Source organism: Procambarus clarkii, chromosome 27, assembly GCF_040958095.1.
Source record: "Procambarus clarkii isolate CNS0578487 chromosome 27, FALCON_Pclarkii_2.0, whole genome shotgun sequence".
NCBI lineage: Eukaryota > Metazoa > Arthropoda > Malacostraca > Decapoda > Cambaridae > Procambarus > Procambarus clarkii.
In genome coordinates this window covers 8,606,143-8,623,916 of record NC_091176.1, presented here as the reverse complement: position 1 = coordinate 8,623,916, position 17,774 = coordinate 8,606,143, and the positions used below count along the sequence as shown (strand labels likewise).

The following is a 17,774-nucleotide window of genomic DNA, read 5'->3' as shown; positions in this document are numbered from 1 at the left end:
AACAAGACACCTGGTGTGGTTCTCAAGCTATATCTTGCTCTAGTTAGGCCCCATTTAGATTATGCAGTTCAGTTTTGGTCGCCATATTATAGAATGGATATAAATTCACTTGAACGTGTCCAGCGTAGGATGACTAAGTTAATTCCCCAAATTAGAAATCTAGCATAAGAAGAAAGATTAACAAAGCTTAATAAGAAATCAGATTTAGCATAGAATGGAATAGACCAGTAGGAGAAAATTCTGTTAAAGTGCCAGATTTTCGAAAAGCTGATTTTAATAGCCTAAGAAATTTTTTGGGTCAAATTGATTGGAAAGTCTTGGGTATGGGGTGTGGGCCGGTCTTGGAGCGAGACATGAACCCAGCGATAGGTGACTTAAATGGGGATTTCGATGTGGATTCAATATATAACTTATTTAAGAATATTCTAAACAAAGCACAGGAACGTAGTATACCATACAAATTGAATAGATCGAATACTAATGACCCAAAGTGGATAACAAAGAATTTGAAGAACCTTATAGGTAAAAAGAGAGCTTGGTACAAAAGGATTAAAAATGGGGAGGTCACTTTAGAACAGGAATTCGTACAACTGGTTAGAAATGTTAAAAAAGAGATAAGGAAAGCAAAAAGAAACTATGAAGTTCGCATAGCAGGGCAAACAAGACAAATCCTAAAGGGTTTTTTCAGTTATATCGTACTAAGACTAGGGAAAGGATAGGTCCATTAAAAACTGAGACAGGTCAAATAACAGATAGTGATGAAGAGATGAGTAGTATTTTTAATAAATATTTTGTATCTGTATTTACTAAAGAGGAACTTAACAATATGCCTTCAGCCGAACAAGTCTATGTGGGTGGGGACGAGGACAGGTTGACGAGTTTAGCAGTTACCAGGGAGGATGTTCTTAAACAAATAGTAAAACTCAAACCAAACAAATCCCCAGGGCCGGATGAAGTGTTTGCCAGGGTGCTTAAAGAATGCAAAGAGGAGCTTTGTGACCCACTGTCAACCATATTTAATAAATCAATAGAGTCAGGCAGAGTGCCAGAGTTTTGGAAAGTTGCTAATGTGATACCAGTTTTTAAGAAAGGAGATAGATCACTTGCGTCTAACTATCGACCAATTAGCCTAACGTCTATTGTGGGAAAGTTACTCGAATCTATAATAGCAAATAAAATTCGTCTTCATCTTGAAAAACATAAATTAATAATTGAGTCGCAACATGGTTTTATAAATGGCCGTTCATGTTTAACAAATTTGTTATCTTTTTATTCTAGCATTGTTGAGGCAGTTGATAGTGGTAAGGATTGCGATGTTGTATACCTTGACTTTAGCAAAGCTTTTGATACAGTGCCACATGAAAGACTGATTAAAAAGATAGAGTCTCATGGTATTGGGGGTGCTATATTAAGCTGGATTAGGGCATGGCTATACCAAAGGAAACAGAGAGTTAGTATAAATGGAATCAAGTCAGAGTGGGAAAATGTTGTAAGTGGAGTGCCTCAAGGCTCTGTCCTGGGACCTCTGTTGTTTATAATATATATAAATGATTTAGATTCAGGTTTGAGTAGCAACATTTGCAAATTTGCCGATGATACGAAAATCGGTAGGGAAATTAATTCGGAGGAGGACTCACTATCACTTCAAGTTGATCTAGATAGGGTTTTGAAATGGTCAAAGGATTGGCAGATGCAGTTTAATGCTGATAAATGTAAAGTTCTGAGGTTAGGTAATGATGATAGAGTTACAAGATACGAGCTAGATGGTGTTGTGATTGCGAAGTCGGATTGCGAAAGGGATCTGGGAGTTATGATTAGTAAGAATTTAAAACAAAAGGATCAATGCATAAATGTTTATACTGATTCAGAGGTATAAAACAGCCATAGAGTTAGTTAGGAGCAAGGGAGGAATCCCGATCATATGTGGCATTCTTCCAAGAAAGGGAGTGGGAAATGAATGGATATCGAGAGCACTTGGTGTCAATTGCCGGCTGGAAAGATATTGCAAATCAAATGCAATATCTTTCATAGACAACTGGGAACACTTCTATTGAAGAAATGAAATGTATGCTCGTGATGGGGTGCATCTATCGAGAGCTGGGGTTGTTGCTGTTTGCGAACTCGCTAGAAGAAGTGGTTAGAGGTGTTTGTTTGGGTTTAAACTGTTAGTAGATAGAGGTATGGGAATTGATTTGGAGGAAGGAGGTAATAAAAGTATGTGTTTGTGGGAGAAAGGAATTGGCAAAACGATCAGGGAAAGAGAAGGTCCGCAAAATAACAATTCACTTAGGGTATATTACACTAACAGTAGAAGTCTAAGAAATAAAATTAACGAATTAAATGCTCTTGTCTGCACAGAAAAAATAGATATTATTGCACTTACCGAAACGTGGATGAATGTAGAAAATAGAGAACTATTAGCTGAATATCAAATATATGGATTTAAACTATTTCACACAGATAGATATATTAGAAGAGGAGGTGGAGTAGCCATATATGTTAGGGACAATTTGAAATGTAGTCTCAAAGAGGGAATCAAAACAGAGCCACACACAGAAACTATTTGGATAGAATTAAACGAAAAAGCTAATAATATTATAATAGGAGTAATATATAGGCCACCAAATTTTGACAGAATGGAAGCAAAGCATCTATGGGATGAAATATCTAGAACATCTAGATCTAACAGTATTTATGTCATGGGTGACTTTAATTTTAGCGGAATAAACTGGTTGAACAAAACAGGGAATAGTGAAGCAGAAGATTTTCTAGAATTAATTGACGATTGCTTTCTTACGCAACACATTAAGGAACCAACACGGGAAAATAATATTTTAGATTTAGTGTTAACTAACAGGGAAACGCAAATTAATGACATCGAAATAGGGAGTGAGCTAGGGAGCAGTGATCACAAAGAAATCAGATTTAGCATAGAATGGAATAGACCAGTAGGAGAAAATTCTGTTAAAGTGCCAGATTTTCGAAAAGCTGATTTTAATAGCCTAAGAAATTTTTTGGGTCAAATTGATTGGAAAGGCTTGGGTATGGGGTGTGGGCCGGTCTTGGAGCGAGACATGAACCCAGCGATAGGTGACTTAAATGGGGATTTCGATGTGGATTCAATATATAACTTATTTAAGAATATTCTAAACAAAGCACAGGAACGTAGTATACCATACAAATTGAATAGATCGTATACTAATGACCCAAAGTGGATAACAAAGAATTTGAAGAACCTTATAGGTAAAAAGAGAGCTTGGTACAAAAGGATTAAAAATGGGGAGGTCACTTTAGAACAGGAATTCGTACAACTGGTTAGAAATGTTAAAAAAGAGATAAGGAAAGCAAAAAGAAACTATGAAGTTCGCATAGCAGGGCAAGCAAAGACAAATCCTAAAGTTTTTTTTCAGTTATATCGTACTAAGACTAGGGAAAGGATAGGTCCATTAAAAACTGAGACAGGTCAAATAACAGATAGTGATGAAGAGATGAGTAGTATTTTTAATAAATATTTTGTATCTGTATTTACTAAAGAGGAACTTAACAATATGCCTTCAGCCGAACAAGTCTATGTGGGTGGGGACGAGGACAGGTTGACGAGTTTAGCAGTTACCAGGGAGGATGTTCTTAAACAAATAGTAAAACTCAAACCAAACAAATCCCCAGGGCCGGATGAAGTGTTTGCTAGGGTGCTTAAAGAATGCAAAGAGGAGCTTTGTGACCCACTGTCAACCATATTTAATAAATCAATAGAGTCAGGCAGAGTGCCAGAGTTTTGGAAAGTTGCTAATGTGATACCAGTTTTTAAGAAAGGAGATAGATCACTTGCGTCTAACTATCGACCAATTAGCCTAACGTCTATTGTGGGAAAGTTACTCGAATCTATAATAGCAAATAAAATTCGTCTTCATCTTGAAAAACATAAATTAATAATTGAGTCACAACATGGTTTTATAAATGGCCGTTCATGTTTAACAAATTTGTTATCTTTTTATTCTAGCATTGTTGAGGCAGTTGATAGTGGTAAGGATTGCGATGTTGTATACCTTGACTTTAGCAAAGCTTTTGATACAGTGCCACATGAAAGACTGATTAAAAAAATAGAGTCTCATGGTATTGGGGGCGCTATATTAAGCTGGATTAGGGCATGGCTATACCAAAGGAAACAGAGAGTTAGTATAAATGGAATCAAGTCAGAGTGGGAAAATGTTGTAAGTGGAGTGCCTCAAGGCTCTGTCCTGGGACCTCTGTTGTTTATAATATATATAAATGATTTAGATTCAGGTTTGAGTAGCAACATTTGCAAATTTGCCGATGATACGAAAATCGGTAGGGAAATTAATTCGGAGGAGGACTCACTATCACTTCAAGTTGATCTAGATAGGGTTTTGAAATGGTCAAAGGATTGGCAGATGCAGTTTAATGCTGATAAATGTAAAGTTCTGAGGTTAGGTAATGATGATAGAGTTACAAGATACGAGCTAGATGGTGTTGTGATTGCGAAGTCGGATTGCGAAAGGGATCTGGGAGTTATGATTAGTAAGAATTTAAAACAAAAGGATCAATGCATAAATGTTCGTAATAAGGCAAATCGGACACTTGGATTTATTAATCGCAGCGTTAGTAACAAGACACCTGGTGTGGTTCTCAAGCTATATCTTGCTCTAGTTAGGCCCCATTTAGATTATGCAGTTCAGTTTTGGTCGCCATATTATAGAATGGATATAAATTCACTTGAACGTGTCCAGCGTAGGATGACTAAGTTAATTCCCCAAATTAGAAATCTTTCATATGAAGAAAGATTAACAAAGCTTAAGTTGCATTCACTGGAAAGGCGAAGAGTTAGGGGTGACATGATAGAGGTTTACAAGTGGATGAATGGACATAACCGGGGGGATATTAATAGGGTATTAAAAGTATCAACACAGGACAGAACACGAAACAATGGATATAAATTGGATAAGTTTAGATTTAGGAAAGACTTGGGTAAATACTGGTTCAGTAACAGGGTTGTTGATTTGTGGAACCAATTGCCGCGTAACATTGTGGAGGTGGGGTCCCTCGATTGTTTCAAGCACGGGTTGGACAAGTATATGAGTGGGATTGGGTGGTTATAGAATAGGAGCTGCCTCGTATGGGCCAATAGGCCTTCTGCAGTTACCTTTGTTCTTATGTTCTTATGTTCTTAAGTTGCATTCACTGGAAAGGCGAAGAGTTAGGGGCGACATGATAGAGGTTTACAAGTGGGTGAATGGACATAACAAAGGGGATATTAATAGGGTATTAAAAGTATCAACACAAGACAGAACACGAAACAATGGGTATAAATTGGATAAGTTTAGATTTAGGAAAGAATTGGGTAAATACTGGTTCAGTAACAGGGTTGTTGATTTGTGGAACCAATTGCCACGTAACATTGGGGAGGTGGGGTCCCTCTGTTGTTTCAAGCGCGGGTTGGACAAGTATATGAGTGGGATTGGGTGGTTATAAATAGGAGCTTCCTCGTGTGGGCCAACAGGCCTTCTGCAGTTGCCGTTGTTCTTATGTTCTTATGTTTGGAATAGCCATGCCCTAATCCAAGTTAATATAGCACCCCCAATACCATGAGCCTCTATTTTTTTAATTAGTCTTTCATGTGGCACTGTATCAAAAGCTTTGCTAAAGTCAAGGTACACAACATCACAATCCTTACCACTATCAACTGCCTCAACTATGCTGGAATAAAAAGTTAGCAAATTTGTTAAATATGAACGGCCATTTGTAAAACCATGTTGCGACTCATTTATTAGTTTATGTTTTTCAAGATGGAGACGAATTGTATTTGCAATTATTGATTTAAGTAACTTTCCCACAATAGACGTTAGGCTAATTGGCCGATAGTTTGACGCAAGTGATCTATCTCCTTTCTTAAAAATTGGTACCACATTAGCTACCTTCCATGACTCTGGCACTCTGCCTGACTCAATTGATTTATTAAATATGGTAGACAGTGGCTCGGAAAGCTCCTCTTTGCATTCTTTAAGCACCCTGGCAAACACTTCATCCGGCCCTGGGGATTTGTTTGGTTTTAGTTTTTCTAATTGTTTAATTACATCCTCCCTGGTAACTGCTAAACTCGTCAACCTGTCCTCGTCCCCACCCACATAGACTTGTTCGGCTGAAGGCATATTGTTAAGTTCCTCTTTAGTAAATACAGATACAAAATATTTATTAAAAATACTACTCATCTCTTCATCACTATCTGTTATTTGACCTGACTCAGTTTTTAATGGACCTATCCTTTCCCTAGTCTTAGTACGATATAACTGAAAAAAACCTTTAGGATTTGTCTTTGCTTGCCCTGCTATGCGAACTTCATAGTTTCTTTTTGCTTTCCTTATCTCTTTTTTAACATTTCTAACCAGTTGTACGAATTCCTGTTCTAAAGTGACCTCCCCATTTTTAATCCTTTTGTACCAAGCTCTCTTTTTACCTATAAGGTTCTTCAAGTTCTTTGTTATCCACTTTGGGTCATTAGTATTCGACCTATTCAATTTGTATGGTATACTACGTTCCTGTGCTTTGTTTAGAATATTCTTAAATAAGTTATATATTAAATCCACATCGAAATCCCCTTTTACGTCACCTATCGCTGGGTTCATGTCTCGCTCTAAGACCGGCCCACACCCCATACCCAAGAGTTTAAAATCTATTTGACCCAAAAAATTTCTTAGGCTATTAAAATCAGCTTTTCGAAAATCTGGCACTTTAACAGAATTTTCTGCTACAGGTCTATTCCATTCTATGCTAAATCTGATTACTTTGTGATCACTGTTCCCTAGCTCACTCCCTATTTCGATGTCATTAATTTGTGTTTCCCTGTTAGTTAACACTAAATCTAAAATATTATTTTCCCGCGTTGGTTCCTTAATGTGTTGCGTAAGAAAGCAATCGTCAATTAATTCTAGAAAATCTTCTGCTTCACTATTCCCTGTTTTGTTCACCCAGTGAACACATACTTTTGTTCAACACATACTTTTATTACCTCCTTCCTCCAAATCAAATCCCATACCACTATCTACTAACAGTTTAAACCCAAACAAACAAAGAAAGTAAAGGAAGTACCTAAGCAAACATTAGTTGTGGGAGATTCCCAGATAAGGTATTTGGATAGAACGTTTTGTGCTAGAGATAGGGGGAACAGGTTAAGGGTTTGCTATCCCGGAGCTGGCATTGGTGATATTATAAACAACATGAATGATATTATGGCTGGTAATGGGAACAATCCCATTATTTGCATTAGCGTGGGAGGAAATGATGTTGGTCGAGTCAGGAGTGAGGAACTGATTCAGAGGTATAAAACAGCCATAGAGTTAGTTAGGAGCAAGGGAGGAATCCCGATCATATGTGGCATTCTTCCAAGAAAGGGAGTGGGAAATGAATGGATATCGAGGGCACTTGGTGTCAATTGCCGGCTGGAAAGATATTGCAAATCAAATGCAATATCTTTCATAGACAACTGGGAACACTTCTATGGAAGAAATGAAATGTATGCTCGTGATGGGGTGCATCTATCGAGAGCTGGGGTTGTTGCTGTTGCGAACTCGCTAGAAGAAGTGGTTAGAGGTGTTTGTTTGGGTTTAAACTGTTAGTAGATAGAGGTATGGGAATTGATTTGGAGGAAGGAGGTAATAAAAGTATGTGTTTGTGGGAGAAAGGAATTGGCAAAACGATCAGGGAAAGAGAAGGTCCGCAAAATAACAATTCACTTAGGGTATATTACACTAACAGTAGAAGTCTAAGAAATAAAATTAACGAATTAAATGCTCTTGTCTGCACAGAAAAAATAGATATTATTGCACTTACCGAAACGTGGATGAATGTAGAAAATAGAGAACTATTAGCTGAATATCAAATATATGGATTTAAACTATTTCACACAGATAGATATATTAGACGAGGAGGTGGAGTAGCCATATATGTTAGGGACAATTTGAAATGTAGTCTCAAAGAGGGAATCAAAACAGAGCCACACACAGAAACTATTTGGATTGAATTAAACGAAAAAGATAATAATATTATAATAGGAGTAATATATAGGCCACCAAATTTAGACAGAATGGAAGCAAAGCATCTATGGGATGAAATATCTAGAGCATCTAGATCTAACAGTATTTATGTCATGGGTGACTTTAATTTTAGCGGAATAAACTGGTTGAACAAAACAGGGAATAGTGAAGCAGAAGATTTTCTAGAATTAATTGACGATTGCTTTCTTACGCAACACATTAAGGAACCAACACGGGAAAATAATATTTTAGATTTAGTGTTAACTAACAGGGAAACGCAAATTAATGACATCGAAATAGGGAGTGAGCTAGGGAGCAGTGATCACAAAGAAATCAGATTTAGCATAGAATGGAATAGACCAGTAGGAGAAAATTCTGTTAAAGTGCCAGATTTTCGAAAAGCTGATTTTAATAGCCTAAGAAATTTTTTGGGTCAAATTGATTGGAAAGGCTTGGGTATGGGGTGTGGGCCGGTCTTGGAGCGAGACATGAACCCAGCGATAGGTGACTTAAATGGGGATTTCGATGTGGATTCAATATATAACTTATTTAAGAATATTCTAAACAAAGCACAGGAACGTAGTATACCATACAAATTGAATAGATCGTATACTAATGACCCAAAGTGGATAACAAAGAATTTGAAGAACCTTATAGGTAAAAAGAGAGCTTGGTACAAAAGGATTAAAAATGGGGAGGTCACTTTAGAACAGGAATTCGTACAACTGGTTAGAAATGTTAAAAAAGAGATAAGGAAAGCAAAAAGAAACTATGAAGTTCGCATAGCAGGGCAAGCAAAGACAAATCCTAAAGGGTTTTTTCAGTTATATCGTACTAAGACTAGGGAAAGGATAGGTCCATTAAAAACTGAGACAGGTCAAATAACAGATAGTGATGAAGAGATGAGTAGTATTTTTAATAAATATTTTGTATCTGTATTTACTAAAGAGGAACTTAACAATATGCCTTCAGCCGAACAAGTCTATGTGGGTGGGGACGAGGACAGGTTGACGAGTTTAGCAGTTACCAGGGAGGATGTTCTTAAACAAATAGTAAAACTCAAACCAAACAAATCCCCAGGGCCGGATGAAGTGTTTGCTAGGGTGCTTAAAGAATGCAAAGAGGAGCTTTGTGACCCACTGTCAACCATATTTAATAAATCAATAGAGTCAGGCAGAGTGCCAGAGTTTTGGAAAGTTGCTAATGTGATACCAGTTTTTAAGAAAGGAGATAGATCACTTGCGTCTAACTATCGACCAATTAGCCTAACGTCTATTGTGGGAAAGTTACTCGAATCTATAATAGCAAATAAAATTCGTCTTCATCTTGAAAAAAACAAATTAATAATTGAGTCGCAACATGGTTTTATAAATGGCCGTTCATGTTTAACAAATTTGTTATCTTTTTATTCTAGCATTGTTGAGGCAGTTGATAGTGGTAAGGATTGCGATGTTGTTTACCTTGACTTTAGCAAAGCTTTTGATACAGTGCCACATGAAAGACTGATTAAAAAAATAGAGTCTCATGGTATTGGGGGTGCTATATTAAGCTGGATTAGGGCATGGCTATACCAAAGGAAACAGAGAGTTAGTATAAATGGAATCAAGTCAGAGTGGGAAAATGTTGTAAGTGGAGTGCCTCAAGGCTCTGTCCTGGGACCTCTGTTGTTTATAATATATATAAATGATTTAGATTCAGGTTTGAGTAGCAACATTTGCAAATTTGCCGATGATACGAAAATCAGTAGGGAAATTAATTCGGAGGAGGACTCACTATCACTTCAAGTTGATCTAGATAGGGTTTTGAAATGGTCAAAGGATTGGCAGATGCAGTTTAATGCTGATAAATGTAAAGTTCTGAGGTTAGGTAATGATGATAGAGTTACAAGATACGAGCTAGATGGTGTTGTAATTGCGAAGTCGGATTGCGAAAGGGATCTGGGAGTTATGATTAGTAAGAATTTAAAACAAAAGGATCAATGCATAAATGTTCGTAATAAGGCAAATCGGACACTTGGATTTATTAATCGCAGCGTTAGTAACAAGACACCTGGTGTGGTTCTCAAGCTATATCTTGCTCTAGTTAGGCCCCATTTAGATTATGCAGTTCAGTTTTGGTCGCCATATTATAGAATGGATATAAATTCACTTGAACGTGTCCAGCGTAGGATGACTAAGTTAATTCCCCAAATTAGAAATCTTTCATATGAAGAAAGATTAACAAAGCTTAAGTTGCATTCACTGGAAAGGCGAAGAGTTAGGGGTGACATGATAGAGGTTTACAAGTGGATGAATGGACATAACCGGGGGGATATTAATAGGGTATTAAAAGTATCAACACAGGACAGAACACGAAACAATGGATATAAATTGGATAAGTTTAGATTTAGGAAAGACTTGGGTAAATACTGGTTCAGTAACAGGGTTGTTGATTTGTGGAACCAATTGCCGCGTAACATTGTGGAGGTGGGGTCCCTCGATTGTTTCAAGCACGGGTTGGACAAGTATATGAGTGGGATTGGGTGGTTATAGAATAGGAGCTGCCTCGTATGGGCCAATAGGCCTTCTGCAGTTACCTTTGTTCTTATGTTCTTATGTAAACACCTCTAACCACTGGTTCCAACGAGTTCGCAACAGCAACAACCCCAGCCCTCGATAGATGCACCCCATCACGAGCATACATTTCATTTCTTCCATAGAAGCGTTCCCAGTTGTCTATGAAAGATATTGCATTTGATTTGCAATATCTTTCCAGCCGGCAATTGACACCAAGTGCCCTGACATCCATTCATTTCCCACTCCCTTTCTTGGAAGAATGCCACATATGATCGGGATTGCCCCGATTAGGGGCAAGGGATTCCTCCCTTGCTCCTAACTAATTCAATGGCTGTCCTAAATCTCTGTATTAGTTCCTCACTCCTAACTCGCCCAACATCATTACCCCCTGCACTAATACAAATAATGGGTTTGTTCCCATTTCCAGTCATAATATCATTCATGTTTTCAACAATATCACCAATTCCAGCTCCCGATAGCAAACCCTTAATCTGTTCCCCCTATCTCTGGCACAAAACGTTCTGTCTAAATACCTCACCTGGGAATCTCCCATAACCAAAATTCGCTTCGGTACCGCCCTAACTTTCTGAGCAGCCTGAGGGGCCTGCGCTCCAACGTTCCTCGCTGCAGGCGCACTACAGCACTCGTCCTCCAACACGGCAAATGAATTTGCCGTCCTTAGGGCGTCTGTTGGCGGCCTTGTCAAGGTCTTCTTAAGACCTCTGTCTTTCACTACTCTCCACGATGAGGTCTCGTCAACACTGGTCTCCTCCTTCGTTTCCTCTCGAAGTCTCAGCCGTCGTACCTCCTCCCACAGGGAATCCATCTCTGCTCTCAGAGCTCCAACCAAACTCACCAAATCATTAACTAATCCTTCCATTATTGCAATAATAATGTTACTCCAGAGCTCCAGCTAACACAACCTCTCACTGTGACAGCACCTGACTGACACCGTATTCAGAGATGTAGCAGGCAGGGGCGACTGAGTCGGGGCGGGATGGGGCGGCTGGGACAGGGCCGCACCAACCCTCTCGTCGACACCTACACCATCACCTACATCCGTACCCAGGCGAGCTGCAGGATCCGACATTAGGGCATCAGATGGCAGGGAATCAACACACATTCCAGCACCTGGAGACTGGTCCGGGGCCGACAATGGGGAAAAATCCTCCTCCCGGTAGAGGTTAACAGGGGTGACCCAGCCCACCTCACACCCCGCATTCTGGTAGCCCGGTAGGCCGCACCTGAAATACGTCCGGGGCTGGCCCGCATGAAACACATGAAGAGGGAAACCCAACAGCATGATGGAGGATGATATATAATCCCTGAAACACATCGAGAGTGCGGTGTCCCCTTCGCATATGCATCCCCTTCCACCTCTCGGTAGAGACGGCGTTCATCTTCACATAAGTACCCTCCCAAACGGGCAAAGTACCGATGTAGAAGGTCCTCAATGAACTCGAAGGGTGCCCCATGCACCGCCACATACGTCGTTGTACCACAGCAAGCGGAGAAAGTCACTGATCCACCATCACCAGGAAAGTGAAAGAACGTCCATCATAGCGTGCGACGAGATCACGGTAAACCACTGAGGAGACGAACTTCACAATCGCTCACCTCCCAGCAAGCAGCTGCACACCACACACACACAGCCTCCACAGAAACACGTAACCAGAACCACCACTTCTACCGCCTGGTAGAGAGCAATGCTGGAAAATTCCAGGCCAATAGAGTCCTACCTGATGACAGGAGGCACAGGCCTCCCCTCATACTGCAGGCCGACACGGCCCTGGGGGCCCCTCAGTAAAGCATGGCATTCAGTCCAGGTCAGCAGCCACACCAGGGTCCACACACCATGCCGGGTTTTCAATAAATGGAGGGGCAGGCGAAACAGCTGTACCCCACGGCCACCAAGTCGCAACCAGGCATTGTTACGTAGTCATTGCGCGAATTCGCCCTGGCTATAGGCACATCTGGCAGGTTAATGATGCTGAGCCACTACCAGACTATTCAGATTGCAAACTCTGTGACAAACCTTTAATGCATTCACTAGAACACTATGTTGTTGAATGTGAAACCATAAAAGATTTTAGACCTCCTGGCCTATTGTACTACCAACTACTTAACTATTTCATTGAATCTGGCGTACTGGACGACATCCTAACAATTTATTCAAAATTTGCTTGTCCATTTTAAAGAATGAAGAACAATTTTATTTATATTATTTTTAATTTGCATCTCTTATGAACCCATCCCTGCCCTTGTGTGGCAGTGCACAATAGAAAGTTGATTTTACATATTCATACATTAAACCATTGATTGTAACCATGATATATATGTGGTTCAGCCTACAGTTTAGACCAACTGTCTTGTGTATGACCCTCTGTCCTGTGTGACAGTGAATACCAGAATTATCCTCACTTTAATAAGACTTAATTGAATTCCTCAGATTAGGCAAAATTGTAATTAAATTTTGTCAATAAAGATGTTAATAATAATTACAATCGAATCGCCAATTTGTAGATTGGCGTTCGATCCCCGACCGTCAAAGTAATTGGCAAAGTTCCTCTTATCCTAACTGTTGTTGTTTAAGATTCAGCTGCTGGGAAAAAGTTCCAAGCAGCACGGGGTGATGGTGAGCTCGTAGTGGACTTACCTGACACAGGAGCGGGGCTGTAACTTTATATCCTAACTCCTATTCTGTCCCTTGATTGATAAAGATTAAGCCACCCAAGAGGTGGCACGGGCATGAATACCCGTAATCTGTCCCTTCCAAAAGCCGTATAGTTATACTGGCTGAGCATTTTCTCCTGACCCCTCACCTGTCCTCCCTCACACGGCTCTGTGCATCTCTGGCGGAGTTGATACGAGTTCGTACTGGTAAAACATCTACAAATCAAATCTGCTCTCACCTTGGTGTTTCTCTACAGCATCGTCCGCACCTTATGTTCTACCCAACTTTTTAAAATGTATGGTACTATAAAATATACAAAATGTGCTAATGGGATAATTGTAATAACATTTAATAAATGAATTTAATAGAGCACTGATTAATACTGCACATTTCTTTAGAAATTCCTTCAACTGATGTCACAGTCACGTTTATGGATTCATAATATTCTCAAATTGCAGACGAGGAGTCACAATAACGTGGCTGAGATATGTTGACCAAACCACACACTAGAAAGTGAAGGGACAACGACGTTTCGATCCGTCCTGGACCATTCTCACAATCGACTTGAGAATGGTCCAGGACGGACCGAAACGTCTTTGTCCAGTGTGTGGTCTGGTCAACATTCTCAAATTATGATCGAGTTTCCAAAACTGTTAGATATATCAAATATATCATCAGCCTTCACAAATACCATGATAAATGTTATTACACGGTAAATCATTGAAATACATGTGCATGGCTGCATCCAAGCAAGCACAGTTCTGTACGTCTCCTCCAGTTGGCATTTGTAAATTATCACATCCATAGTTGGCCCAGAATGGTGTTCCCATCCGGACAGACGACCCGTCGGTCCAGGTCCACACTCCTTCGTGGCCTTCGTCAGTACCACCGATCCAGTAATTAGTATCAGACCAGCCTGTGGTAGGAGAGATAGAGTCAAGAAGTGAACTCGAATGATGCTGATCTACATATATTCAGATGTATCATAATGTCTATGGTGTAGTTATATTTAAGACACATTCATTATGAAGCGAAGAATTTACATATTCATACATTATCACATAGATTTAATCTTTCCAAAAATTTAATAAGAATTAGTACATCCATTTAGCTTGTGTCTGTTGCAGAGGAATTGTCTATTGTTAGTGTCTTCATAAGAGTATTTATACAATATCGAGGACACAAATTACCCACAGAAACTAGTTACAAACAGTCAAAAGGATACCAAAAAAGTTTAATGTTGAAAGATGTAGGGTTCTGAGCCTAGGTAATAATAACAGTCAGATATCACCTGGATAGTTTTTTGTTTTTTTTTGCAGGGATATTCCTGCGCGGGCCCTAAGCCTCTGGCTGGCCCACTAAGTGTTGCTTGTTTCTGTTTTACTTGGGCAGAGTATGAGTATTTATGACTCGCATGGTCACTTCAGTAAGATTTGTCATATGTGTTAACTGGACAGTGTTGAAATTGACAAATCTAAATGCAAGAGAAATCAACAAGTTCTGATTAGTAGGTATCTTTAGCCAAGAAATAATTATATAAATCTTGTAATAAGGCAAATATATTACTATAACTCATAATCAGAAGAAATAGTAATGTTGCATTTAACATGGAGAAAAACAGACGATACTCCATTTCTCGGTGTGTATACACTGAAAGTTTACTTTAATCTTGGACTCTGTTCAGGACGGTGGGAAATAATGCAATCAACATTTTACCCCTACCTTGTGGTTACCTTTCGATGATTTCGGGACTCAACAACCCCGCGGCCTGGTTTTCGACCAGGCCTTATCGATGCTGGACTGGTCAGCCAGGCTGTTGGACGCGGCTGCTCGCAGCGACACCCCTGGTGTCACTTTCTGCTCAGGACCGAGACGTGTTTTCACTTTTCCCTCACTCGATGCCTCTGTTCACCTAAAGATAAATATACACAAGAATTAGGCAACTACTGTGTGTTGAATTCTGGTAACGGCTCAGTTGTTGGCTCAAGTAAACCTCGATAATCCTGACATGGTCCCTGGTCCCCGAGAATGGGAAACGGAACCCATAAATGTGTAGACATACTGCTGCCATGAATGTAACTGATGATATCACCGAACAGGTCCGGGGTGTTCAGCTTGACCAGGTCACCGCCATGACCCTGACAGATGGTGCGCATGCCTTGCCACGAAGCTTTGTTCACGTTTTCAAAATAGAGACACCGGCCACCGACGTCCTCGAACGGATCCATACACACTGTCGCTGATACTCCTGGAAATGGTGAACAGTTTTTATTTTCTAGTTGAAGATTTATATGCGTATGTAATTATATTTGTATATGCATTAATTTCTGAGAATAATTCATAAACCTAACTTCAACTATGTTTTTGGAATGTGTAAAGCAGACCGCTTCCCGAGCGAAGGACTAATATAGTCAGTTCTCACCGGTACGTCCCGGGTCTTCTCCTGCTGGGTGTCAGTCTTGGCTGATGTTCCTGTAATAAAGATGCAGTTGTTGACCAGCTCAACTCTCAGTGATTTAAGGAAATCAGTAAAGCCTGGCTCCACACGACGACCTAAGTCATATGAGGTGTTAAGGTCTCGGCTGAACAAAAGAACACGGGAGAGTCAGTGACTTTCTATTTTCCAGTGTGTGGGGACGTAGGGAGTGATGTTAAACACTTTATATAAATGTTGCAGTCTAATGGAAAGACAATTTTTTATTAGTGTGGGAAACTTGACTCGAAAACCCAGGAGGGCGCTGTGCTATACTTGTAACCAGGTAGTGACGTTGGGGAGATCCTGGGGCGCTAAGGCATATCAGTGGAGGGATTATGAAAAGTGTTTTATATAAATCAGACCAGTAGTAATTAAGTGGGGATGTGGGTTAAGAAAATATTTAAACATCCTAAATAATACCCAACAAAGCTTAAAGCTTAACATTACTAAAGGTGTAAAAATATCACCACTCTGGAATTTACACACTCACATCCACCTGAGCGCCTAGCACCTACGGATCTGCCTCTCCACTTCCCACCCCTAGAAAGCTTATTGTCACACTGTCTCATCCTCCTCATTCCTCCAGGCCGAACTGTGGTTTAATAAAGACTCTTTGTGCAAATTAACACCCTTTCCTTTCCTTTCGTCGCCCAGTATTACCTTGTGTCTCATCCAGTCGTTATTGACGCAATACACTCCACAAGACTGTGTACTACACCTACCCGTGTCTACTGAGTTTACTGGAGATACACAAGTGTTGAGTCGGGTGAGTGAGGCTGACGTGAAATAAATATATTATCGGCCTCTCCATCACCCCAGTGAATATGTAATGAGGTAAGTAATGGATCAACCTCCCCTCTCTTGCAAACAAAGTAAATAAATTAATTATGTATTCCCTGTCTTATAAGTGCTAATTAAGTGTAAATTAGTAAATAACGGTGAAATAATGCAGTAAATCGATATATCCTGACGGACATATTATTGCAGATGATTTTCACTGGCCAAAAAAGGAAGCTGGTTAGGGTAAAGCTTACGGTGAAAATGAACGACGACAACTGTGTGTGTTTCAGCAGCACTGTTTACATATTGGAAACTGTGTATCAGAAATGTTATACTTTCATAAAAGTTTCCAACTGTATTACCGAACCTGGCAGGATGTTAAACCCACACGGAAGATATAAGGATGATTTTTAGATCAGCTGTGGCAAACGGTGCCACAGTTTAATACATAAACATATGATACATAATACATAAAGGTTCCACAGTTTGCCATAGGAAAAAGGTGCATCATTTATCCATAAGGTGCGCCTACAGGAGGTGATGCTTAAGACTTCAGAATTGAATGGCAAGCCTATGTTTTCGGACTGGCATTGACTGCAGCTTCACCATCGTAGTGGTCTCTGGGCAGCATGGAAGTATGTCAGCATGAGCTAACACAAGGCAGGAGTCAGTAAAATAATAACAAGAATGGTTATAGCGTATACTCACTCAGGAGGAGCAACAGGAGCCAACAGTGGTCCATGGTGACTGGTTGTGTTGTGTGGCGGGCGACAGGGTCTCTGAATCTCACAAAATCTATCTGCCTTCTTCCAACTGCACGATCTTTTATGGAACTAAGACTGTGGGATACATCTGGCCAATTTCCCACTCAGAATGTTTCATCCACACCCCTCCAGTTAGTGTAGTCCAATGGGAATATCACCATGCTGAGTCTGACGTTTTTGCTGAAGTCGCTCGATAATGTTTAACAATGATGACAGATGGTGCGCATGCCGTGCCACGAAGCCGTGTTCACGTTTTCAAAACAGAGACACCGGCCACAAACGTATTCAAACAGATCCGGACACACTGTCTCTGATACTCCTGGAATAGTGAAATGTTTTTTATTTTCAAGATGAAATTTATATGCGTAAGTATTTATATTTGTAAATGCATTAATTACTGTGTATAATACAAAAATCAAAGAGGTCTGTTTCCAAATCAAAAGGTCATCAAATCAAACTAACATGGTCAGTTTAATT

At 39.9% G+C, this 17,774-nt stretch overlaps 1 protein-coding gene across 1 annotated transcript in view; it reads right to left on the bottom strand.

Moving 5' to 3' along the window:
* Positions 1–17,336, bottom strand: part of LOC123762808 (type-2 ice-structuring protein-like) — a 173,567-nt gene extending 156,231 nt beyond the window's left edge. Inside the window, exon 1 of the mRNA XM_069332315.1 lies at positions 17,242–17,336. Coding sequence (XP_069188416.1) covers positions 17,242–17,275 — 34 coding nt within the window. The 5' untranslated portion in view covers positions 17,276–17,336. The remainder of the gene's footprint in view (positions 1–17,241) is intronic.
* Between the last annotated feature and the right edge of the window lie 438 nt (positions 17,337–17,774).